The 25,809-nt window shown below is 53.0% G+C and overlaps 1 protein-coding gene across 1 annotated transcript; it reads right to left on the reverse strand.

The window, feature by feature from the left end:
- Positions 1-10,585: 10,585 nt before the first annotated feature.
- LOC142450661 (cytokine receptor common subunit beta-like) lies at positions 10,586-20,000 on the reverse strand. The gene is made up of 13 exons (XM_075552634.1): positions 19,925-20,000; positions 19,086-19,209; positions 18,160-18,350; positions 16,717-16,874; positions 16,467-16,635; positions 15,896-16,031; positions 15,623-15,780; positions 14,348-14,487; positions 13,457-13,619; positions 13,079-13,169; positions 12,909-12,966; positions 12,244-12,347; positions 10,586-11,678 (listed from the first exon to the last, which is right to left on the reverse strand). The coding sequence occupies exons 1-13, from the start codon at positions 19,998-20,000 to the stop codon at positions 10,586-10,588; spliced, it is 2,661 nt and encodes an 886-aa protein (XP_075408749.1).
- Positions 20,001-25,809: the final 5,809 nt, after the last annotated feature.

Raw genomic sequence — 25,809 nt, forward strand, 5'->3', positions numbered from 1 at the left:
GCCGCTTCTTCCCTGGGGAGAAAGATGAGGCTGTGTGCTCCTGTTAAACCAGATGGCCTCACACACTCTCCACAGAGGGGCTCGCAGTCCGACCTCGACCACACTGGCTTTGGTGTCGGGCACCCTCCTAGCTAGCTCTGCACACGATTTATGTTTACATTTAATCTGTGAAATCTGGAGGATGTGTCTTCTGCTGCTGAGCTGGGATTCAGGGCTCGTGAGCTTGCTCACCGTGATACCCCCCACTGACCTTTGGAACATTCCTACCTTGTTCTGTCTTCAGAAGATTGTGATTCTTACGTCTGCGTGGGATGTCTGTTTCCCTGAAACACATCTTTGGATCCCTGAACACGCTTAGCCTTCAACTCTGCTTGACGCGATGTTGACATGGCTGCTCTTGGCCTGAACGATCATTCCCATCCCACTGTCTCCAACACTCAAGCCACTTTGTGGGGGGTGGTCTGCAGCTGCATTACATAGACCCAGGCCAACCTGAGGAGCCTTTCCTCGGTGGTTCTGTTTGCCTTGATTGGGACAGCCAGTAAGGATGCGAGCAGACTGCCACCTCTTTGTCCTGCAAAGTGACGGGTGGGCTCAAACTGCCTTGCAGCTTCAGAAGGGACCTCAACTCAATGTAAAAAAAAAAAGCCCTCACAACTAGACCAAGAGACGTGGAACCCCGAAGGGACAGCGGTTACGTGCTGGGCTGTGATCTGCAGGGACAGCAGTAGGAGACCACCGGTGGCTCTGTGGGAGAAAGGGGAGCCTTCAACTCCCAGAAAGACGTCTCTTGCTTGTTCCATGACAACAATTTTCTTCCCTGGCTTTTAAAATATTGATGGCGGTCTTTTCTTTCTTACTCATTATTTGTATATTTATATTATTACTAATGGAGCCTTACCACTTTATTTCATTTTTGCTTTTTGTTGTTTCTGTGGGGTTTCCCAGTTTGTGAAGCACAGAAGAAGTAGATGCATACAGGTAATAACTGATGCACGGGTTTATAGGGGAGGTAGGTTTGTAGGGTTTATAGGGGTAGGGGGTGGGATAGAGAAAGGGTGAAGGGATTTCCGGAGTAAACAAGGCAGGGGGGTGACTAGAACTGATGATGATTACACAACTCATTTTAAAGACAATTTAATCATTAAAATGTTCTAAAATTAATTGTAATAATGATTGTATAATTCTTGGTATGATATGTGGATTATGGGGCAATAAAACTGTAAACAAAGTTCTAGTCTTGAAACCCCCAGGGGCAGTTCTTCACAGCTCTATCGGGTGCCACGAGTCAAAATCAACCTGATGGCAGTGAGTTTGGTTTGGGGATCAATAGGCAGCAAGATGGTAAACAGAGAAATGATTAAAGTTGTCAAAGGCTTTGTTCTGCTCTGATCCACAATCAGTGCTTGTGGGAGCACCATCAAGATTATAGGATGGGGCACGTGTATACAAGATCTCTTTAAAGAGTGGAAGAGCCAGGATGTCACTTTTGTGGGGAAAGGTGCACCTGACCCACACCAAGCTGTTTGCAATGGTCTCATATGCGCATGGATGCTGGACAGTGGTTGAAGTGGTTAGTTTATTGTGCCAACCTGGACGATAAACACATGTGGGATTAAGTGAAGGATAGAGAGAGAAGTGGCTTGGTGAGCCTCGCCTTTCTTGTCTCTTGCTCTTTGATCATTGAACCAGTGTGCGGCTGCCTTGCTTGTTCTCTGCCTCAATTTTCAAGCTACACTACCTGTGGGACACCTAACCCGTGGACTGTGTCGCTGTACTTTGAGGTTCCTTCAAGATCTGCTTCACCACACAATTGGAATTTACATCTCTTGAGCTGGGGACAGTTCAACCCTGACATCTGGCTGACTGTTAGTGACCTGACTTGCTGTTTGCTGTCTGCGCCCAGATAGCCTGAAGTGCTCTACAGGGGACTACCTGGTGGCCCTCAAGACTTGAAGGACTGCCAGTGTCTCACAACTGTATCACGGGAGTGAGTTGCACTGAACCATTTATACTGCTTTATATTTTAACTGTTTATTTTGTGGGTTATATATCTATCTGTATAAATATATAGATAAAATTATTAGCAATCTGGTTTTGTCTCTCTAGAGAACCCTGTCTAACACATTTTGGTACCAGGAGTACTTATGGAGAAATAAAATCATAAATATGGGCTTCTTAAATTGGCTTTCCAGCCTGATAAGTCTGAACAGCACTAATAATGCTACTTCAACACCGCAAAGCATGGATGCGTCTGCTGCGCTTCCTAATCCATGGTATGAAATAGCAAAGATAATACCTAAAGTAGCACCCCCGATAGATGAGGTGCTGGTTAAAGGAGAGACTCTGAGTGATCGTATCTTTGATATTTTCCAGGAGTTTTGTAAGGATGACAAGTATAAGGAATCTGGTTGGCTGGTCCTTCTTACCATGGAAAGTGTGATTAAGGATAGGGATGGTCTCCGAGCCTCAGAAATATGCCTCAGGTGCAGACTAACAGATTTGAAAGCTTCCGTCTGTGCTACAAAGGAGAGCCTTCTCTCCTCAAGTAAAAGAGCTGACATTGCTGAGAACCAGGTCCAGAGTCTCATTATGTGAGTGGCTGAATTACAACGGCAGCTGAATGCAGATCCAGAGCATTGTCTGATACCAAAGGGAGGGTATTGATTGGGAAAAGTTGGGACCCTGAACCATGGGATGGGAACACATGGGCTGATGATCCAGAAGAGGAAGCTATTGAGCCCCTAGAAACAATTGACCCACCCTGTCAGTAGACCCACCCCTCCCAGTTGAAAGTATTAATTCACAATCCACACCTGAGCAGATTAGCCAAACTATTCAAGTTGATATGCCAGGTGGGGCTGCATCAGCAGCATTGCCTGAGGGAGATGCCTTACAAGAGATTGCTGAGAGCACCCAGGAAACACCCTCACCACCCATTATTTCTGCTAGACCTGTCACTAAAATTAAGTCTCAGAAAGCTCCTAAAGGTGAGGTTGAAATGATTACCCAAGAAAAAGCGCCCTGTACTCATAAAGATCTGCTCGAGTTTTCAAATATGTACAAGCAGAAGCCTGGGGAATATCCCTGGGAATGGTTGCTAAGGATGTGGGATACTGGTACACGAAATGTAATATTAGACCAGTCTGAGTTTCTGGATATGGGACCCCTAAGCACAGACTCTTCTTTCAATGTCTCTGCGAGAGAGGCTAAGAGAGGATCTAATTCTTTATTTGGTTGGTTCACTGAAGCATGGACTGACAGATGGCCTAGATTGGACCAACTTGAGGTACCTGACCTACCTTGGTATACTGTAGAGGAAGGCATCCAAAAGCTTAGAGAAATTGGTATGCTGGAGTTGATCTATCAGGATATTCCCATAGACCCAGAAAGGGGGTGTCCTGAGGATATACCCTTTACCACAACCATAAGGAACAAGTTTGTGAAGTGGGCCCCAGCATCTCTTAAGACTCCTGTAACTGCTATTTTATGTGCACCAGGATTAACAGTGGGCACTGCCCTAAGTGAACTCCGACATTTGCCCACAATGGGGCTGACTGGTCCCCGTGATGGTAGAGGGCAGGTGTCAGCACTGAACCAACAGAGACAGGGTGGGCGTGGTTATAATAGACAACAAGGTTTCCATAGTAATCAAAGCAACCTGTCTTGTGTGGAATTATGGCATTGGCTACTTAGCCACGGTGTCCCTAAGAATGAAATAGATGGGAAATCTACAAATATTTACCTGATCTATACAGGTGAATGAATGGTAGATCAGGTGAACAGAATAGACAGTCATGCTCGCTCAATCAATTCCCAGACCTGAGCCAGTTTATAGTCCCACAACCCCTTGATGAGGAGGAGGCCGGGTCCCTTGTAAGGAGGACCCTGCTACATCACCAAAGGTTTATACTGTTAGTCTTTCTTCTAGCCTTCCCCAAAGGGACCGGCGGCCTTTCACAAGAGTGATTGTTCATTGAGGGAAAGGAAATAATCAAACTTTTCAGGGATTACTAGACACCGGCTCAGAACTGACACTAATTCCAGGAGACCCAAAATGTTTCAAAGGCCCATCAATCAGAGTGGGGGCTTATGGAGGTCAAGTTATCAATGGAGTTTTAGCTCATGTACGCCTCACTGTGGGTCCAGTGGGTCCCCGAACCCATCCTGTGGTTATTTCCCCAGTTTCAGAATGCATCATTGGAATAGACATACTTAGTAACTGGCAGAACCCCCATATTGGAACCCTGAAATGTGGAATAAGGGCTATCATGGTAGGAAAGGCCAAGTGGATACCGTTAGAACTGCCATTACCTAGGAAAATAGTAAACCAAAAGCAGTACCGCATTCCTGGAGGGATTGCAGAGATCAGTGCCACCATCAAAGACTTGAAAGATGCAGGGGTGGTGATTCCTACCACATCTTTGTTTGACTTACCTATTTGGCCGGTAAAGAAGACAGATGGATCCTGGAGAATGACAGTGGATTATCGTAAACTTAACCAGGTGGTGACTCCAATTGCAGCTGCTGTCCCAGATGTGATTACATTGCTTGAGCAAATTAATACTTCTCCTGGTACTTGGTATGCAGTTATTGATCTGGCTAATGCCTTCTTCTCAATACCAGTCTCAAAGGACCACCATAAGCAGTTTGCCTTCACCTGGCAAGGGCAACAATATACTTTCACAAGTCTCCCCCAGGGGTACATCAACTCTTCTGCCCTGTGCCATAATATAGTCCGAAGGGACCTTGACCACCTGTCTATTCCACAAAACGTCACACTGGTCCATTATATTGATGACATTCTGCTGATTGGACCCACTAAGGAAGATGTATCAAAGACTCTAGATTCATTGGTACAATATCTGCATAGAAGAGGTTGGGAAATTAACCCAACAAAGATTCAGGTATGCTCCACATCAGTAAAATTTCTAGGGGTCCAGTGGTGGGGGGCATGTCGACATATTCCTACTAAAGTGAAGGATAAGTTATTGCATTTAGCACCCCCAACGACTTACAAAGAGGCACAACGCCTAGTGGGCCTCTTTGGATTTTGGAGGCAACATATCCCTCAGTTGGGTGTTCTACTTTGACCTATTTATCAAGTGACACGAAAAGTCTCCATTTTTGAGTGGGGCCCAGACAAGAGAAGGCTCTTCAACAGGTTCAGGCTGCCGTGCAAGGTGCTTTGCCACTGGGACCATATGATCCAGCTGACCCAATGGTGCTAGAGGTGTCAGTTGTAGATAAAAATGCAGTGTGGAGTCTTTGGCAGACCCCTATTGGTGAATCACAATGTAAACCATTGGGATTTTGGAGTGAAGTCCTGCCTTCCTCTGCAGACAATTACTCCCCCTTTGAAAAACAGCTGTTGGCCTGTTACTGGGCCTTGGTGGAGACTGAACGCCTCACCATGGGCCACCAAGTCACCATGAGGCCTGAACTACCCATCATTAACTGGGTATTGTCTGACCCATAGAATCATAAAGTTGGACATGTGCAGCAACACCCCATCATTAAATGGAAGTGGTATATACGAGATCGGGCCAAAGCAGGATGTAAAGGGACAAGTAAGCTGCATGAAGAAGTGACCCAAATGCCCACAGTCTCCACTCCTGTCACATGGCCTTCTTTCTCCCAGTCTGCACCTATGGCCTCCTGGGGAGTTCCTTACCACACTTTGATTAAAGACCAAAAAATTCATGCTTGGTTTACAGATGGCTCTGCACGACATGCAGGTGCCACTAGTAAGTGGACAGCAGCAGCACTATAGCCCCTTTCTGGGATCTTCCTAAAGGACAGTGGTGAAGGGAAATCTTCCCAATGGGCAGAACTTCTAGCAGCTTACCTGGCCATTCAGTTTGCATATAAGGAAAAATGGCCAGATGTGAGACTGTATACTGAATCATGGGCTGTGGCTAATGGCTTGGCTGGATGGTCAGGGAATTGGAAGGACCATGATTGGAGAATTGGTGACAAGGAGGTGTGGGGAAGAGGTGTGTGGATGGACCTCTCTGAATGGGCCAAGAAAGTAAAGGTAATTGTATCTCACGTGAACGCTCACCAAAGGATTACCTCTGAAGAGGAGGACTTTAATAATCAAGTGGATAAGATGACACACGCTGTGGAGACTGGTCCTCCTCTTTCCTCTGCCACCCCTGTTATCGCTCAATGGGCACATGAACAAAGTGGACATGGCAGCAGGGATGGAGGTTATGCATGGGCACAGCAACATGGACTTCCACTGACTAAGGCTGACCTGGCCACCGCCACTGCTGAGTGCCCCATTTGCCAGCAGCAGAAACCAACATTAAGTCCAAGATATGGGACCATTCCTCGGGGAGATCAACCAGCAACTTGGTGGCAGGTTGATTACATAGGACCACTTCCATCATGGAGGGGACAGTGTTTTGTTCTTACTGGAATAGACACCTACTCTGCATATGGATTTGCCTTCCCTGCACGTGATGCTTCTGCCAAAACTACTATTCTTGGACTTACAGAATGCCTCATCCACCGGCATGGCATCCCACATAGCATTGCTTCAGATCAAGGAACTCACTTCACAGCAAATGCAGTGCGGCAATGGGCCCATTCCCATGGAATCCACTGGTCATATCATGTTTCTTATCATCCTGAAGCTGCCGGCTTGATAGAACGATGGAATGGGCTCCTAAAGACACAATTACGGTGCCAACTAGGTGGCAACAACTTGCGGGGCTGGGGCAATGTTCTCCAGGAAGCTGTATACGCTCTAAACCAGTGGCCAATATATGGTGCTGTGTCTCCAATAACCAGAATTCATGGGTCCAGGAACCAAGGGGTGGAAGCTGGAGTGGCACCACTCACTATTACTCCTAGTGATCCCCTTGCAGCATTTTTGCTTCCTGTCCCAGCAACTCTGTGTTCCTCAGGCCTGGAGGTCCTGGTCCCAAAGGAAGGAACTCTCCCACCTGGAAACACAGCACGGATTCCACTGAACTGGCAGCTGAGAAAGTCCCCTGGCCACTTTGGTCTTCTCATGCCTTTGGATCAACAGGTCAGGAAGGGTGTCACTGTACTGAATGGTGTGAGTGATCCCGATTACCAAGGAGAAATTGGACTGGTGTTACGTAATGGAGGTAAAGAGGAATATGTCTGGAATCCAGGAGATCCCATAGGCCGACTCTTAATGCTACCATGCCCTGGGATTAAAGTAAATGGTAAATTACAGCAACCCGATCCTGACAGGACTTACAATGACCCAGACCCCTCAGGGATGATGGTCTGCGTCACCCCACCAGGCAAAAAAACCACAGACAGTTGAAGTGCTTGCTGAAGGCAAAGGTAATACAGACTAGGTAGTAGAAGAAGGTAGTTCTACCTATGAGTTACGACCACATGATCAATTGCAAAAGCGAGGTTTGCAATTGCCTGTGTATTTTCTTTTATTGTGTTTATTGAATATCTTTCCTTTGTTCATGTATGATATAGCAGATACAGTTGGACTCAGTGTGTTTTCATTTATATGTATGATAGATGATTGATGATGAGTGTAAGTGTGATTTCATCAATGTCCGGAAATTATGTAATTATATATGGGTAAAGAATTGTGTACAGGTGCCAAGTTGGCAAGGGGTGGATTGAGGTAGTTAGTTGATTGTGCCAACCTGGCTAATAACCACATGGGGGATTAATTGAAGTGTGGAGAGATAAATGGCTCGACGAGCCTCACGTTTCTTGTCTCTCGCTCTTTGATCATTGGACCAGTGTGCGGCTGACTTGCCTGTTCTGTGCCTCAATTTTCAAGCTACACTACCTGTGGGACACCTAGCCCGTGGACTGTGTCATGGTAGTTTGAGGTTCCTTCAAGACACACCATTGGAATTTACACCTCTTGAGCTGAGGACTATCCGACCCTGTCATCTGGCTGACTGTTGGTGACCTGTCTTGCTGTTTACTGCCTGTGTCCGGATAGCCTGAATTGCTCTACAGAGGACTACCTGGTGTCCCTCAAGACTTGAAGGACTGCCAGTGTCTCACAACTGTCTCACGGGAGTGAGTTGCACTGAGCCATCTGTACTGCTTTATAATTTAACTGTTTATTTCTTGTGTTACATATCTATCTATCTTTAAATATATATATAATTATTAGCAATCTGATTTTGTCTCTCTAAAGAACCCTGTCTAACACAGTGGTCAAGACCCGAGAAGAATGGGTGCGTTTGAGTTATGCTGTTTGAGAGACTATTGAAACCATCGTGTGGATTACCAGGAGAACAAACAGATCTGTCCTGGAAGAAGTACAGCCAGAATGGTCCTTGGGATCGGGGAGGGTGAGACGGTGCCTCGTTGACTTTGGACATGGTGTCAGCAGAGATCAGTCCCTGGCAAAGGACAGCTTGCTTGGTCATGTTCAGGGTCCATGGCCCAGAAGACCCTCGAGGAGATGGATTGACACAGTGGCTGCAGCAAAGGACTCAGATCTAACCACAACTGAGAAGATGGGACAGGACTGGCCGTGTCTCACTGATTGTTCTTCGGGTCACTGAGTTGGAATTCACTCAACGGCTTGTATGAACAACCACAACCCCAAGGACTCATTCCCAAACTCGACAGCGTGTCTCAAAGTCAACCCCTCGCGTTGGACAGAAGCCATCCTTAGAGGGCAACACTGGTGTCACACAGTCACACACTCGCCAATGACTATCACACGGACACACAGGTTCAGGCGTTTGGTTCGTTTTATATTATCCATATTGTATTGACAAACCCCCCCCCCCCCATGTAACTGCATCCAAACCCTTGGTAAGTAACCTCTTGCACTTCCTACCAATTCAGGTAGGTTTGTTCACTGTATTCATTGGGAGCCGAATAGTCCAGCACACCCTAGAGGTTTGATCGTGTCACCTTTGACGAACACCTAACGTGCTGATGATTGCCTGCCTCCGCAAAGATGGCTGCGATGGGCAGAGGCTGGTGAACAAGAGAGTAACAAGCACCATTGCTCTGTGGCTTCTTAGAACATATTACCAAGCTACGACGATCAACCTGGTGGGGCAACCCAGAGACAGCACTGTACTCAAGTTGAGAGTAGAAACTGACTCTTCAAGGACATTTGTAATACATGGACAAAGGATAAATGAGTCTGCTCGGGATGAAAGGGCAGGACATGATACAGAGAATACAGAAGACAATATAAAGCCAGAGGAGTTTCTCACACCTGTCCCCTGAGCAGGCTGCCACACGGCAATGTAAATGAAGCACCTGCAGATCACAGCACCACCACGAGGGACACAGCGGAATCGAACAGTCCCCGAGTGGGCGGCCTGGGAAAATCTGACACCAGAGTGGAGCCCTCTACTGGTTTCCACGACAGTGTCAAAATACTGTGCACGCCAAACCGCCCCCCCTCGTGTGCAAAAATAAAGACAGAAGACCACAAGCAAGGGGAAGCGCTTTCCCCCTTTGTATCACACCTGAAAGGTCCTAGTTTTAAAAACCGAACCCCCCCAAAAAAGTGAACGTACCCACAGAACATAGGCCTGACCTGACAAAGCCCAATTAAAAAAATTTTTTTAATCTGAACCCCAAGGAACATGACATGTGCAAACCTGAGCGTTATCAAATCATGCAACGTGGAATATTTAATGCTGGCTTTGCTGATCAGAAAGGTCACGTGCAAATACCCAGGATTGGCCCCAGGAAGCTGGGTGGGATTTGGAGGCAGGGCAGCCGGGCAGTGTGGAGCCAGAACCCCCAGGAGCACCCCTCTTTTGTCACACTCCCCTGTGACTTGCTTCAAAAGGTTTTCTCCACTGGTGAGTGCCGTGCCCCTGCTCCCCATTTCCCCAGCTCCCTCCAGTCTGAGGGTGGTGAGGAACCTAGCCACTGGCCACTTCTTGGCCATGATGTTGGGCTCTGGTCTCCCCAGGGCCCCCGGGTCATTGCTGTGTGAGCCGTGGGAGTCCCCCTGGAGCTCCCTCATAGCCTCTCCCAGTCTTCCTTTACAGCCCACCATCTGGCACCCATTTCTCAGAGGGCAGTCGAGGCTGGTACTTTGCCTTCTTCTGGAGCTTCCAGCACCTGGTGCCCACTCCCTGATGTGCCCTTCCAGCCCCAAACCTCACAGCTGCCCTGGGCCTCCAGCCTCCTGCTCCCTAGTCCCTACCCCCAGGCAGAATGTGGTCACCTTAGTGCTTGCTGACACTGGTCCTCAAACAGCCAGAAGTGTCCCAGTCTCTGCAGCCAGGAACCCCAGTCTCATGCTAGAAGCCCATCCCTGAAGAAAGCGGGCAAGACTGAGGGCCCAGATCTGAGGGCAAGGAGGGGAGGGGGGCAGTGTACGCAGAAAGCTCTAATCACCAGGGACCTGGGGGCAGAGATCTGCTCCACAGGGAGATGGAGAGAGAGGAGACAGAGCTGGAGAGAGATAGGGGGTGGGGATTTGCAGGGAGTTCAGGAGGGGTGGGGGTAGTAGCCTGACTCCAAGTCTTCCTCTCTTTCAATAGGGAAGCTTCTCATTGGCCCTGTGGAGTGGCTGGGAAGGGGTGAGGGTCCCACAGGCCGGCACTCTCTGCAGACACCCTCAGTATGACTGGGGGTCTCAGTACACCACCCTAGACCTGCCCACCTCCCAAGGGGGCATCGCCAGGTAGTCCTGCTGCTTCATAGCTTTGAAGAGCTGAACAGCTGGGACCTGAGGCAAGGCTGGCCCGATGGGCTTCTTGGCCTGGGTCCCCACTGGGTCCAGAGCCCCTATGTCAGAGCAGGGCTTGCTTCGGGGTGAGAGCGGGGCAGGCACCACACCAGGAAGGAAGCAGTAATCCCCAACTTGCTGCAGAACAAGGAGACCCTCAGGGTGGGGGGACCCAGGACTTTCCTGGGCTTGGGGCTCCCCTGGGCTCAGGACTTGGCTGTGAGGTACAGGGCAGGTAGGACTGTCAAGAGAGGGCGTCAGGAGCTGGCCCGTGACTGGAGGGAGCACCACATAGCCCTCAAATCTTGGCTGCAAGGGGTCTGGAGTCTCAGGGGCCTCACTGGATGGCCCAGGACAGGGCTTGTGGGGCTGGTGGGAGGAGAGGGCCAGAGGGGCCCCTAGGGATGGGGTAAATACCAGGTCTGCAGTGCTGACGTAGCCAGAGGCCACAGCCCCTCCCTCAGGGCTCCCTGCCCCAGAGGGCAGAGCTACCAGACTGTCCTTCAGACCCTGGACACCCCCCAGGGGCTCAGGTAGAGGACAGGCAGGATCTTCTTCTGACTTGGGGGAGGTGTTCCCCTCCATTCCTGGGATGGGCCCGCACTGCACACCCATGTTCTGGTTCTGCCCCATGGCCTGAGCTAGGGGGACGAGCTGCACCTGCCCCCCAGGGGGCAGACACAGGTACTCCAGGGACCCTGGGGGTGGTGGGTTCCCGCTCTCCTCTGTGTGAGGGGTTGGCAGCTGACCCCAGAGGTCAGGCAGGGAGCGGCTCTGGGGTGACCTGATGTAGGGGCCATTGAAGTGGAAGCCGGAAGCCTGGCTGTCAGGGCTGCCCAAGGAGGCAGACAGGTCTGGTGGGGAGCTGGGGGGCTCCTCCAAGGGCTCCGAGGTGGCCGCAGTCACATCTGGGTCAGATGGCGAGTCGCTGGTGGTAGACTTGGGGTTCTCAGTGATGAGAGGTGACACCTGGCTGTCCCCACCATGCACTGAGCACACCCTGTCAGGAGAACAGAGACAGATTCTGGAACCACCCTGACAGAGCCCATGGGAGCCCCAGGACAAAGGGAGCAAGGGAGGGGGTCCCCCAATGAAAGAGGAGGCGGGGAGAGAACAGTCCTCTTGACTCAGTCTCCCATTGGGGTGGCTGACTGTGGCATTGAGTGGTTTGCTCCTGGACACCTCACCCAATCCTGGCTCAGGTGGTGCCAATCTGGGTACCACTCAGACCCTCTCTCCTCTATTCATCCCCCGCCGCCCCCTCCCACCCACTGCCTTCCTAGAGCCAGGACAATGGGGCGTTAGCAGCAAGGGCCTGCAGGCCTCTGCTGTGGACCTCACCAGGCAGTAGGTCGGGAAAGAACACCTGCTCCAGCAGCCAGCATCTGATCAAGTCAGGCCCTCTGCTAACTAACGTGGGATCAAAAAGTTCTTCCCAGTGTCTAACTGGCGTGCCTCCTATTTGAGATCACTGCCCAGGGAGCCAGAACACAGCCTGGTTGTGCACAACAGGACCAGCCTCACTCTTCCCAGAGGATGGGACCACCCCAGAACCTGACACTTACCTCTCCAGGTCGGGGACCAGGATGCTCCCTGACTCCTTGTGCAAGAAGCTCCCGCTGCTGAAGTCTGGCAGGCTGTGAGGGAACTGGAGTCCTGCAGCCCCGTTCTGCAGGGACAGAAAGGGCAGGGGGGCCTGTGGGTGTGAGGGGCACTCAGGAAGGTGGAATGATGGGTGGCAGGGAGAGGGGGGAAGATGGAGGGGGTGACCAGGAGACTTCAGTGAGCCTCATGGGCAGGGGAGGGTCTCAGCTGTCTCAGGAGCTGCCTGGTCTTTCAGAAACCAGGAGAGGGCAGCCAGGAAGGGGCTGTGGCTGCCCTAGGGCCAAGACACAAACAGGACAAATCCTGCTCCCACAAGTCTCACATCTGGGGTGTCCCTGTCCCCACATTCACTCCACAAGATGCCCCTCACCAGCATAGCGGCCTTGCCTGGGCTGCCATCACCCCTGGTCATCTCAGCCCGCTGTCCTGACCAGCCCCCTACCCTCCCACCGCCCCCCTCCCCGGGCTCAGGAAGGTGCCGTGTCCACTGAGAGGCTATGCTGGGCTCCACCCTGGTCAGTCCGCAAGGAGGGCAGTCCTGCCTCCTGTGACTACAGGCTGCAGCTCAAAGCCCCCAGCGAGGAGGGGTGGGGCAGACAGGGGCATCCTCCAGGCCCCCGCCTACCTGGAACATGTGGCTCTTGCTGGGGTTTGGGATTCTCTCTTTCCACTTCTGGTTCAGCCTGGAAAGACACCAGGGAGAAGAGGGGAAACTGGGGCCTGGGGTGGGGGCAGGGCATGTCCCAGGATTACTGGGTCCCTGTCCAGCCCACCTGCAACACAGATGTCCCCTACCTGTATCCGTGGACGCCACAGAGGCGCAGGGTGAGGAGCAAGGCCAGGGTGACCAGAACCAGGATGAACGCCAGGACCCACACAGGCAGCCCTTCCAGGCACAAGGGGGGATGGGTGTTAGCATTGGGTTGGAAATACTGGAGGCCCAGGGGGCTGGGGCACTGAGCCCCACAATGGTCTAAGTGCAGTGAGAACCTTGGGGGAAAGGAGGGCAGTGTGAGAAGGAGGGGGCATTGGGGGTGGGGGGCTTCCTGGGCCTGTGGCCTCAGGGAGCAGGAGGGTTTGAAGGCAGGCTGGGGGAAGAGGCAGACTCAGAGGCCCAACCAGTCCCATCTTGCTGGACTGCCCCACGGGGGTTGGGGAGGCTGGGAGACCTACCCCACTCCGTGTCCCAGGTGCACTCCTCACTCCACTCGCTCCAGGACCCATTGTAGGTGTCCGGCTTGACCCTGACCCTCACCCGGGCCCGGTACTTGGTCGAGGGCACCAAGGTTGGTAGGGACATGCTGTGGGCATTCACTAGGGCCTCTGTCTTGCTCTCCTGTGGGTGGGACAGGCGGAAGCCCTTGGGTGAGCGTGGGCGCAGTCGCCACCAGCACACCAACCAGCCTAACTTGCCAACCTCAGCCCCTCTTCAGCCGCATCTTCTCCGCCTGGGGAAGCCTCACTGCAGAGCCCACGGAGGATGGGGATGGAGGACAAGGCACCTGGAAGCCGTGTCCCACACAGCCTGGGCGGCAGTGACAGGACTCTGATCCCCAGGCAGGTGTTCTAGAGCCAGGGGCCCCTCCTGACTTCAGTTTCCCCAATTCTGCCTGAGCCTGGAACCATCTCTGGGGACTCTGGGGCACCCCAGGCTCTGAGGGCGGCCCAGGGTCGGGCAGAGACTGAGCCCTGGGCCAGAGCCCTGCTCCCATGAAGCCATCTGCACACGGGGTCCTGGAGATCTGTATCTGGACAAGGTCCCCAGAGAGTTACAGGTTTAGAAAACCCACCACGGGGTGGGTGGGGGTGGCTCTCAGCCCCTCCTTGCCATGAAGGCCTGGCCCTTGCCATGAAGGCTCAGCTGTGTGTCACGTGACCTCTCTCTGCCAAAGGTCCTCCACTAAGAGGTGGAAGGAGACCTGCTGACCACACTGGGTCATGATCCTAGCACATGGCTGTAATCACCAGTTCTCAACCTTGAGGTGGGCTGGAGGTGCCACCAGGGGCCCCTGCTCTCCAGAGTGTCTCCTCCTAGGTCCTCCCTGCAGCCAGCCCCAGCCTTACCTCCCAGGAGTCAGCATCCTTCCGGTACTGGACTTCAAAGATGTAGGTTAGATGGTCATAGTATAGCTTCTGTGATTTCCAGCGCAGGATGTAGCTGTTGTCATCCTTGGTCACGTTGAGGGTTGGGGGGTCCATCTGGACTGGAGGGGGGAGACCCTCAGGCTGTGGTCTCATTAACATCCCACCCCCCTCAGATGAAACATTCCCGGCATTCCCTGCTGACCCTGGCCCTAGTGAGCATTCACATTTTACAGGTGGGGACATCAGAGGCTCGGAGCAACCAAGTATCATGCCCAAGGCCAGGCAGGGAACTGGGCGGGGACCAAGGCTGGAGCTGGAGCCCTGTGACTCCAACGCCCTGCAGGTGGCACCCCAGCCTCTGTGATGAGTTCTGTCCAGGGAGACTCTCCTGGACACTTCAAAGGCTGACGCCAGCTCCCAGGTCTCACCCGGGAAGCTCCTCCTTATCAGCTGGGTCCTTGTGACCCTTCGTCCAAACAAACCATAACCCAGCAGTCCAGGGTAGCCCCTGTGGACAGACAGCACCTCCCAACTGGGTGGCTGACTGGCAAGTTGGAAAAAAAAAACCTCAAACCAAATCCACTGCCATCAAGTCAAACCCTCATGGGTTTCCAAGGAGAAAGACAACTTTCTCCAGAGGAGGGGCTGGTGGTTTCAAACTGCCAACCTTGTGGTTTGTAGCCCAATGAATAACTGCTACACCATCAGGGCTCCTCAAAGGAGCAGGTAGAGTTGAACCCAGTGATAAGGACTCCCTGGCCATCGTGGAGCCATGGAGGAGGCTCTGTGTGGTGGGATCCTTCTTCCCAGTGGCATCCGGGACATGCTCTTGTCAGGAAGCCTCCCCTCCCCACATACACACCCATCCCCAACTGAGAAGTGAACCTCGGGCTCATTATGCGGACAAGAGTCCAGAGAAGACTCGGTACAGGCATGGAGAGAGTGGCCTCCAGAGAAGGTCGGGGTACCTCGGCGAGGCGGGAGCGGGGAGCCCAGCCCTGGGAACTGGACTGTAAGAGCTTTCCTCCCATCCTCAGTGGTGTCTCCCTTCTTATGATTTTGCCCTGGTTTGGGGAGAATGTATTCCTTCTTGACAACTGCAAGAAGGCACCCGAATGAGTGACGCGGATGTTCGGTCGCTTTGGGAAGGGTACGTCTGCAGGCTGAGCCCGCAGGAGCCCGGGGGACTCTGGTCACACAGCTGACTCTGGTTCTGTCCCAGAACCAGCTGCGCAGAAGGCTGGGCAGACTCACTGTGCGTGGAGCTCTTGATGAACTTCACCTCCTTCTTGGGCTGCACGGACACCGTGTACTGGCCGTGGGTGCCAGGCTCCGGCAAATCAATCTGACACCGGTGCCGGGTGTAGGGGCTGTTGGGCTTCTCAGTCAGCTCCGGGATGCACTCTGTCACCCTGGGGAGCATCGCAGGGTGAGGGAGGATCACTGGAGGGGAGACTCCAGGAGGAACTGGGCCCTCTGCTGGGCCCCTAGGGTCAGGGCAGGGCTGGGAGGAGGGAGGCCACTCACTCTGCCTCCTGGCTGGGCTTGTAGAAGAGGCTGAAGGGGATGGAGCGAGCCACCTCGGACCTTACTTCCCAGGAGCAGCTGAGCATGTGGGCCCCATTGAAGATGCACTGGAGGTTCTGGGGCTGGGCCTCATCGCCTGTGGGAGATGCACTGGTCCATTCCCTGGGCCACCCCTCCATCATTCATGCTGTGGTACTTAGTGAGAGCCCATGGCAGGAGGTGCTCCCTCAATCATTCATTCATTCATTCACACTGTAACCCTCAGTGAGTGTTCCATGGAGGGAGATGCTCCTTCATTCATTCCCTCCACCTCTCATTCATTCATTCATTCATACTTAACTTCCCCATAGTAAAGGGAAGAGGGGCCACTGAGTGTCAGAGTTTGGGGGTTAGGACCAGCCATGGGGGATCCAAAAGCCAGGACACAACCGTGTGTCGGGGATCTCAACAAAAGTTGGCATGGTCTGGGGAAGCCATTGCACAGTGGGGACTTTGAGGCCCCTCCTACCCCAGGAGCTTGAGGTGACTCACCCTCCCACTAACAAGCCAGTACCCAGCTCTGGCCACCGACCTGGCTGGGAGTCCCAGCGGACTACTGGGCTCCACTCACTGGGCCGCCCCGAGAGTCCCGTGCCTGGGGCCAGCCGGGTCCGTACTCGTGCCACGTAGGTGCTGCTGGGCACAAGCTGTCCAGTCCCCAGGGTGGCCTGGGAGGAGTTGGAGTAGAGGGTGGTGGCCTCCTGTAGGGACAAGGAGTTGGAGGAGACTGGCCCAGCGGGTCCCACTGGGCTGGGCAGAACTGGCCATGCATGCTTCCGTACCTCCCAGGAGTCCTGAAGTCGCCTGTAGACCAGCTCAGACTCCAGGTGGTCCTCAGACAGCCACTGGTTCTGGGGGTCCCCAAGGGGCGTCTTCCAGTACAGCAGGAAGTGGTCCCCTGCATCACTGACCTGCAGGTCCTGGGGTGCAGGGGGCTGGACTGCAGTGGGAAAGGCAAAGGACAAGTCAAGGCAGGGGTAGGAGTAAGGGGTGGGCAGAACCCCATGGCCTTCTGTGTGGACAGACCAGGGCTTTCAGGTCCAGGGCTGCCCTGACCAGAGTGACCCTGGACCAGACAGCTCATCACTGCCTATGCGTTATTCGCTGTGACTCCTGTGGGATCGGGTGAGGACGTGGACAAAGCTGTGCAGGTGCCCGGCCCAGAACATGGGAGCCCAAAGTGAGGTGCTGACTTCAAGGCAATCTGGCCTCCTGCCTCTGGTGGGCCTTGCTGCCCACAGCCTGGTCTCTATGGCCTCCTTCCAGCAGAGGGCGCTGTGCTCTCATTACTCTGCTGTGTCTACTCTGCTCCTTTTCCCCACCTGTTCTTTCCCCAGGGCCACAGCCAATGCCTAGGACAAATGTCCTGCTCAGGACCCTTGACCACCTCCCTCTCCTTCCCCTGGAGCCAAGTCTCTTTCTTCTCTTGTCCAATTTGTTTTATCCGTCACTGTGGCAGTGGCTCATTGGTTTGCAGTCGTGGTGCACCGTGCGGGTGTCCCACCAGAGGCCTTTGTGAGCCCTTCCCACCATGGTTGCTGTCTTCTGCTGTCCGCTTCCCCGAGGAGGGGAGCTTAAGGAAGAGAGGGGTTGACTGTCTCTTTCCCCAAGGCCTGAGAGTCTCCGCAAGGGGATTGTGGGAATGATGGGAGATGAATGAAAGACTGAGTGCATACACGCAAACTACTTTCACAGGCTTTTCACGAATCACCACCATCCGGTGGGAACTCTCCTGTCCGTTGGGACTGATGAGAAGGTGCATTCAAGAATGACAGCAGTTGCCTTCTCGAAGCTTCTGTGTGTGTCCCATGGCTGAGGGATGACTTTCACACGCACATTATAAAAATCAGGAAGAGGACACACAGGTGTCAATGATCGATCCTGAGCATGGATGGTGTGCTGGAGTGGGTCCGAGCTGGAGCCTTCCAGAATCCCTTTGACTGGTGCAACAGGCAGCCAGTCCTCCCCTCCCCGCCCCACCTACAGCCAGGGCAGGCATCACTAATCAATCATCACACTCTTAACTCCTGAGCCAGGTCAGGGGGCCAGCCCTTTGCCCAGAATCTTCCCAACCTGTACCTGCTCCAAAGCCTCAGTGATGAGGACTCCACAGTGTCTTCCCTCAAGACCCAACCCCCAGCGATTGTCTCCACACCTCGAAGACCCTGGCTCCCTGGTCCTCCTCCTGGTGACCACTGTCCCACCTGGGGATGCCAGGTTCTCACCATGCTGGGTCAGATTCACTGTCAGCTGGGCTTGGAGAGGCCTGTCTGGCTGGAAGTAGTAGCTGTCTTTTTCGCTGATGACAAAGATGCTGTGCTGGATGACACACTTCCGGGACACACAGGGTGGAGATGGGCAGTCTGACCAGGGCTTGTCCTCGCTGAGAGTGCAGGACGCTGGCTCTGGAGGATCACTGCCGAGAGAAGACGTGCATTAGCTCTTGGGAAAGAGAATCCGAATTTGAGAAACAGAGAGGTGGCCACAAGTCAGACTGCCAGGGGCAGGGCCATGGCCCATCTCTGCCCAGCGAGTGGACCGGACATGTTGAAGAAGAACCTAGTAATGACATATGGAGACAACATGACGTCGGCAGAGCTGGGTAGGGGTGAGGAGACTGGGAGGGGCAGGGGCAGCGGGGGCAGTGTGAGAGATACAAGGCCTTTGGACAGAATTCGCAGGGGGAGGAGGGAGCGAGTCCTGTATGTCCTGCGAAGAGGCAGGGTCAGGAAGAGAGAATACGTGTGCAAAAGTGCAGTGGCAGGCTCAGCCTGGGTGTAGCAGGCACCGACCACCTGCATGCGTGACTCTGGGGAACCCCACTTCTGGGGGTGCCTGTGTCTCCACCCCGGGGTAGGAAACAGGTGACAGGCTGAGGAACCGGGGAAGGGGACTGGAGGATGAGGAAGGTGGAAGCAGGAGTGGCAACAGGAGAGGGCCCTGACCTTGGCCGTGGAGGCCAGCGCGGACTCCTCCTGTGGGCGGTCTCCACCTGGAGACTACTCAGATCATACATCCTCGTCGCTCTGCGCTTCCGAACATGCGCAGCAGAGCAGGCAGCGGTGACAAAGACTTTCCGCAGGTACATCCAGCGACACCATGGACCTCTCCCCACTCCCCGTGCCCCACCCCCGCACCTCTGGTCACTCACTTGTCCACTCGGCGATAGAGGGTCACATTGACGAGCCGCTGGCTGGCCTCGGTGTCCGCCCACCTGCACACGACGCGGCTGGTGTAGTCGTTATAGCAACTCAGGCTCTGCAGGGGCAGGGCCTCTGACGGGGAGAGGCAGAAAGGGTCACGTCAAACCCTGCCAGGTGTCCTTCATCACCCGCCGCGCCCTTCCCCTCCCAGCTTCCCCAGGTGCCCATGTCTCCTTAATGGCAGGCTCTCAGATACCAGGCAGGGGGTGTGGCAGGGAGGGGCTTCAGGTGATCCTGCATTTTCTGAGCTCTGCTCTGCTCTGGGCCCCCTGGGGTGGTCCCAGGATGGGGACTTACACCAGAACCCACTCTGTGGCCTGGGGAGGTGAGCCCTAAGCCAGAAGCATGGTGGCAGAGACACCCCCTGGGACCACTGGCTGGAACCCCTTGACAGCGGTGGGTGCACTTTGAGTGGGGCCCCGCCTGCCCCAGGAGGGGGCTCATCTCTGCAGAGTCTCTGAGCACAGGGGTCGGTTGCTGGCAAAACTAGAAAGAGAATCCGTAAAGGCCCAGCAGGAGCCAAGGCAGGGGGTGGGACTGGGGGGCGAGTACTCTGAGAGACGGGAGGAAGGAGCTCAGAGCCTGGAAGTCACACTGAGAGCTGAGGGCAGAGAAGCTGCAGGACCTGATGTGACTTTATCAGGAGACCAGAGGACAGAGAGCATGGGGGGTGGGGGACTCGTGAGGGCAGGGAGCCAGGGAGGGATTCGCGGTCCATGTGATGGGGGCTCACCCACAGGCCTAGCAGGGAACAAGGGCCAGGAAGGGAAGGGACAACGGGACTCACCGTAGGCTCCCACCATGCTGGACTCCCAGCACAGAGCCAGCAGGACCGTGGGGAGCAGCCCCCAGGTCAGCACCATTTCTCTGGTCAGCTGTGACGGTCAGGGGACCGGTAGAGGTGAGTCTAGGCTGTGGACAGAGCCGAAGTCCGAACTACCCAGGAACACTCTGTGCCTCTCAGGCTGGGGGCCAGGCCAGGCCCAGGTCACTGGCTCCCGTGGCTCCTCCCTCCAGCAGTGTGACTTCTTTGAGGAGGCCTGGGATGGAGCTGTCAGTCGGGAGCTGCCCTGCCTCCTGCAGCCCCAGGAACCCGGTGGTGATGGAGAGAGGTCGGGCTAGAAGCCGGAGGCGAGGCCCAGGTTCCAGGTCCTGCTGCTGCCTGGCTCGGTGGGGCAGTCCTTTCCCTTGGGGCTTTGGTCTCCTGGAGTGTGACCTTGAGGGACTTGGGTTCAATGGTCTCTGAGTCAGGGTGTTTGATCAGGTCAGATACCAAACCTGCCTGCAGTGCGCTTCCCCCCACACACACACACACCACACCCCCCTACACATCTCACAGTAACTCAGAGGCAGCCTGACCTTGATGAATTCCCTCAAGGTCTCTGGCCTCTATGTCCATTTGGGGCAATTGCTGGATGTGATGTCACCCACAGGACAGGAGGTCTTAGCCCTGGGCTCACCCTGCCCCCTTCATTTACCGGCATCAACTCCGCCCCCCCCACACACACACACACACACACACCTCTGAGAGCTAGTTCCTTGTTTTCTGGGCTGGGGATTTCCTCATTTCTTTTCCTCAAGGCCCTGGGAAGTACCCAGGAGAGCTTCCTCTGTTCATGGCGATTGTCCAGACTCCCTCAGCAGGTACACAGGCTGGGGCGGGCAGGGCTGGACTCCACCATGCTGTGCCTCAGCCCGGCCCGTTGGTGGCCTGAGTGAAACCACGCCGTGTCTGTTCCGGGTGCTGTGGAAACCAAGCGGAGGCTGTGGTTGGTTGAGCACATGCTCAGGAAAGAGGAGGCTTGGGGAGCTTATTTGGACCTGCGGGAGAGATTTGTCCCCTTAATTTTCTGAAGGTTGGGGACTGTTATCATGGGGCAGAGTCGTGAGTGTCTGCATGCATCTCTGTGTCTAACTGCAGAATTCCAGAATGTCCACTGGTCTCCTCCCAGATGGGAATACCCCATGTGGGAAGGGAGCCATTTATCCTATGGAAAGTGAGAGGCTTCCCACACATCCAGTCAAATGCTAACTCGTTAGTTTTACAGGAACTGGGACTGGGGGTCGGGGGTCGGGTAATAGAAGTTCTAAGCTCAAAATCTCACTGCCGCAGTCCATTCTGCCACACTGCGAGCCCGGAGGACAGACTAGAATGGCCCCTGTGGGTTTCCAAGGCTGTAACTCTTTGCTGGAGCCGGAAACCTCATCTTCCTCGTGGAGCGGCTGGTGGGTTGGAACTGCTAACTTTGTGGTTAGCAGCCCAACATAGAACCCCCAATGCTCCTGTGGCTGTGAGAAAAGTCGCTGAGACTTAAAGACATAATAAGTAGGCTCAGGCCATTAACAAAGGTCTTTCAAAGATCTTGTAGATAAGGAGGTGTGCTAAACACACACACACACATGAATCGATAGATTTTCTTGTGCTATGCAAGACTTGACTATGTGGACGGAAGAACCCCTTATGGATATAGAATGATGGTATATTCAATAAGCAGAAGCCTCAGTTTAAATTCCCACTGCACACCATTTCCGAGGGTCAAAAATTGAAACAAAAATCAGCCAGTGCAAACGCATTGACCTTGCCAATCCTAGAAGGGACTATTTTCAAATGATTGAAGCTTAAGGGCAGCCAAAGCCAGGGGAGAGAAAACTTGGCCGATGGCAGGACAGAGAAGCAAAACAGCCCTCTTACGATGTGAACGTCACTAAAACATGAAGCCAAGGAGAAACCGTTTAAAGCCTCCCACTCAGGGACATTTGAGATCTGGCTACTATACTCTGAAAGATGAATACAAATTAATTGGCTGTCAGATACTGCACGCTGACACTTCACACAGGTAGACAGTCCGTGGTAGAACATTTGAGAAACCACAGCCATTTAAAAGGACAGACTGTCTGGCAGCCCACAGAGTACAGCCCAGAATACCACCAAAACAGAGTGGCCTTCGAGGCCTGAGACCCATGATTTAAAAAACAAAACAGAAACCCAGTAATAGTTCCAGCCGCTGAGTGAGCTTCACAATTGAGCGTGTTGTAGACTCAGACGAAGACAAAGGAGTCCCTTAGGATCCAGAGGGGATGGACGAAGGCAAAGACAAGACAAAGAATGGGCACAGAGCTAAGAAGAGACCTGGTGGTAAGACCCCAGTGTCCCCGCACCCGGAAGCAGAGGGCCCAGAGGACAGAGAGCAGGGAGGCCCAGGGCCAGCCACCTGCCTGGCCCCTTCCTTCTCACTAAGAGAAGGCCAGGGCTTAGCATCCAAGCATAAAAGCCGGTGTGTCCTACACTCTCTGGGCTCTGGGGTGGGCCACGGGACTCAGCGTTGTGTGAGGAGACTGAATGAAGCACAGGCTGGGCCTGCCGGAGAAGTCTGCTTAGATGGAGGGGGTGTCCCTTCTGTCTTTCCTCCATCTTCCAGCCTGCAATTCAAGACAGGACGGCCGGAGACCAGCAGCCAGCTTGGACTCTGCGGTGACTTGGGAGAGAAAGCCTTACGCCAGGCTGATGGAACAGGAGGAGCAGAGGCTGGGTCCCTCGTGTCACTGGAGTATCTCTCTACGGTGGCCTGAGATTGCCTGCCTCCAGGTACTTTTATGTGAAGGAGAAATAAACCCCTGGGTCATTTAAGCCACTGTTGTAGATCCTCCCTACGCAACCAAGTAGCTACAAGTGGAAACAATAGAGGAAAGGCTCCCAGACCTTGAAAGTAGATCACCGTCCATTAAGTGAGGAACAAGTTTCTTCTTATTATTTTAATGCCTTACCCACTCACACTCTGGTCCAGGAAATCCTAGAAGCGTCCAGAATGAAGCCAAACAACAACTCACAGGTCATTTTCAATGGGAAAGAAGTCGGGTTGAAAAGAGTCGGGTTGGCGTGGGATTTCTCACAGGTGACCCTGAACTCTACATAGGCAGGGTCCTTTTACATATGAAGTGAGAATAGAGTCATAAGGAGATCACGTGTTCTTTCATTTGTCCTTGCTCTGGTTTTGAATATTCTGTTTTCCTCATATTGGGGTATATCTCTGTTGTATTTTGTTATTGTTGGTAGCCCTCTCGACTTTCTCTCATGTGTTTTCCTGTATTTCTCAGTGCATGGAACTCAGGATGAGTGACTCTGTAGAGAATGTTACTAGATTAAGTGTCCCTGGGGGGTGATGGGGGGGGACGGTACGGAGGTGGCCGCGTGGTGGTGTAATGGAGAGCTAATATCCAGGGGTATCCCAAGGAAGGAAATGCTTTAAAACTGATCATGGTAGCGATTGAACAACACTTCTTGATATGTCCAGACGCTTGGAGGGTATGGTGTCTGGATGACACCCTAACAAAACAACAAGAAACCCGAGTGTTCTTTGAAGGGCAAGGGCAAAGGGGGTGGGACTGGGGGGACCCCAACACACACGGAAGAAGGAAATAAAACCTCATACAAGCCCTCACAAAACCCACACATTTTAGATAGGCAACCACGGAGAAAGGTTCCAGATCTTTGCTGTTGGCTGCATTTGGGAGCGGTGTGTGTGTGTGTGTGTGAAGGGGTTACTCTAAGAAAGATATATTCAATGCTAGAACCAGTGTTGAGGAGACTTCTGACTGCATAAAGTATCAAGAAGTGAAAACAGTATTGATATAGGACTGAAATCCAGGTGGTTTTTAAGGTGGGAGCGGGGGATGATTGGATCTGGTCTTGTTTGGAAAGCATACATGCTGGGGAATCGACAGGTCCAGACATACGTTAACATCTCAGGGTGCCAAGCTAGGAGTGAGGAGTGAGCACACAGGCAGAAGAATGAGAGAAAGAGTCAGAGAGAGAGAGAGAGAGAGAGAGAGAGAGAGAGAGAGAGAGAGAGAGAGAGAGAGAGAGAGCCTGAGACAAAGAGGTAGGAGGAGGCACAGGAAGAAGGAGAGAGGACAGACAAACACAAAGTGCACAACCAGCTTCTCAAGCTGACGAAGACATTGCACGGCAGGAATAGAGGTGAAAAGAGACAGAGCCAAAGAAACGTGCAGTCCAGACAGAAGCAATCTCCTAGCCCCGTCGGACAAAGATCACTCCAGAAACACAGGTGTGTGTGTGTGGGTGGGGGGTGGGGGGGTTAGGAAATGAAGTCTTGTCCTTGGGAACATTGACAGATTGAAAAGGAAGAAGGAAACAATATGTCTGTCTTGGCAGATGCCCCCCCCCCGAATGTTTGATGATCTACCAATCATCTTTGATTAAAGAAACTAATAAACCTTTAGGCAAATGACACACTGGAGGAGACCTTTGCATTCCCGAGTTGACCAGCCAACTTCCAGTGGAAGCTCCCGGGCTTCCCATGCAAGGCACGGATTACGGCCCCCACCTCCAGTAACCAGTTCTCCCCTAAACAATCTCCGAGGGTAATGTGATCGAACCTCAAATTCCCAGACTTGATCTGACAGACTGGTTCTAACATTCAAACAAATCCAAGAGAGGAGGCTTGTTCTCTTGGTGAGAAAATGAACTCAGCCATGTAATCCAGGGGCATAATTGTATGCAAAGGCAATAGGAAACGTGGGGCTGGGGTGGGGGGGAGGCGGGTTGGAATGAATCTAGGCAGGAAGCTTGGACGTGTTGGTGGCATTTCAAATCACTGAGGAAAAGATGCAGTTAAATGATCACTTAGGATAACAAACTGCTAGATTATCGCTTTATATATTATCTAGCCCTCCACCTTCCATCGAGATTTAAATGAAAACGATTCAGGATGGAGGAAGTAGAACTCTAGAAAGACCAGGGCCTGGGTCCTTCTGCCAGCTTCCAGAGAGAAGTCCTGTCCAAATTTTGGCCTCAGCTCTGTGACCCTGTGACCTCTGCCTTCTGAGCTGCGCGATTAAAAATAAAATGATAAACGCCTTCCACAGATTACTCTAAGGGGTTGAACAAGACACTCAAACCAGAAACCATAATGGAACACCTGACAAACTTGTTGCCTACTGAAAAATTAAATACGATGCAAGACAGCTTAAAGACGGTAAAACTGAAAAATGAAACAAAACGTTCTGCTGTCGAGTCAATTCTGACTCCTAGCAACACGACAGGACGTGGTAGGACTGCCCCGTACTTTTCCCAGACTGGAACTCTTGATGGGAGCAGCAAGAAGCTTCGTGCTTCAGAGAAGGGAGCAGTGGTTTCGATCTGCTAGCCTCGTGGTGAGCGAACCAATTTGTAACCCACGACACCAGCAGGAGTAAAAGGCTGGATGTGGAAGGGGGGCGGGGACAACAACAGACAGTGGTCATCCGTGAGAATATGTTTTCAACAGATGCTGAATTATTCCATATGTAAATTACTCATTCATAACCAATGGGCCATTCTTCAAATCAATGTGTACAAGAGAAGGGAGTCCACAGAACATGACAAAAGAGTCCACGTACATCCTGAAAGGAGACTACATAGTGTCGCAGTTAGGAGTTGGGCTGCTCACCGCCAGGTCGGCGGTTCAAAACCACCAGCCTCTCCTCGGGAGAAAGCGGGGACTTTCTATTCCTATAAAGAGTCAGTCTCTCCGCAAACCACAGTGCTACCCTGTGCTGTGTCTCCCAGTGCCAGCGAGAGGTAGACATGCACACAGCCTCGCCCACCTTCATAGAAAGGAGAGGGGCATGCGCATCACCAAGGGGCTGAGGCTTATCTGCGACTCCAGATAA

This window comes from Tenrec ecaudatus, chromosome 6 (assembly GCF_050624435.1).
Source record: "Tenrec ecaudatus isolate mTenEca1 chromosome 6, mTenEca1.hap1, whole genome shotgun sequence".
NCBI lineage: Eukaryota > Metazoa > Chordata > Mammalia > Afrosoricida > Tenrecidae > Tenrec > Tenrec ecaudatus.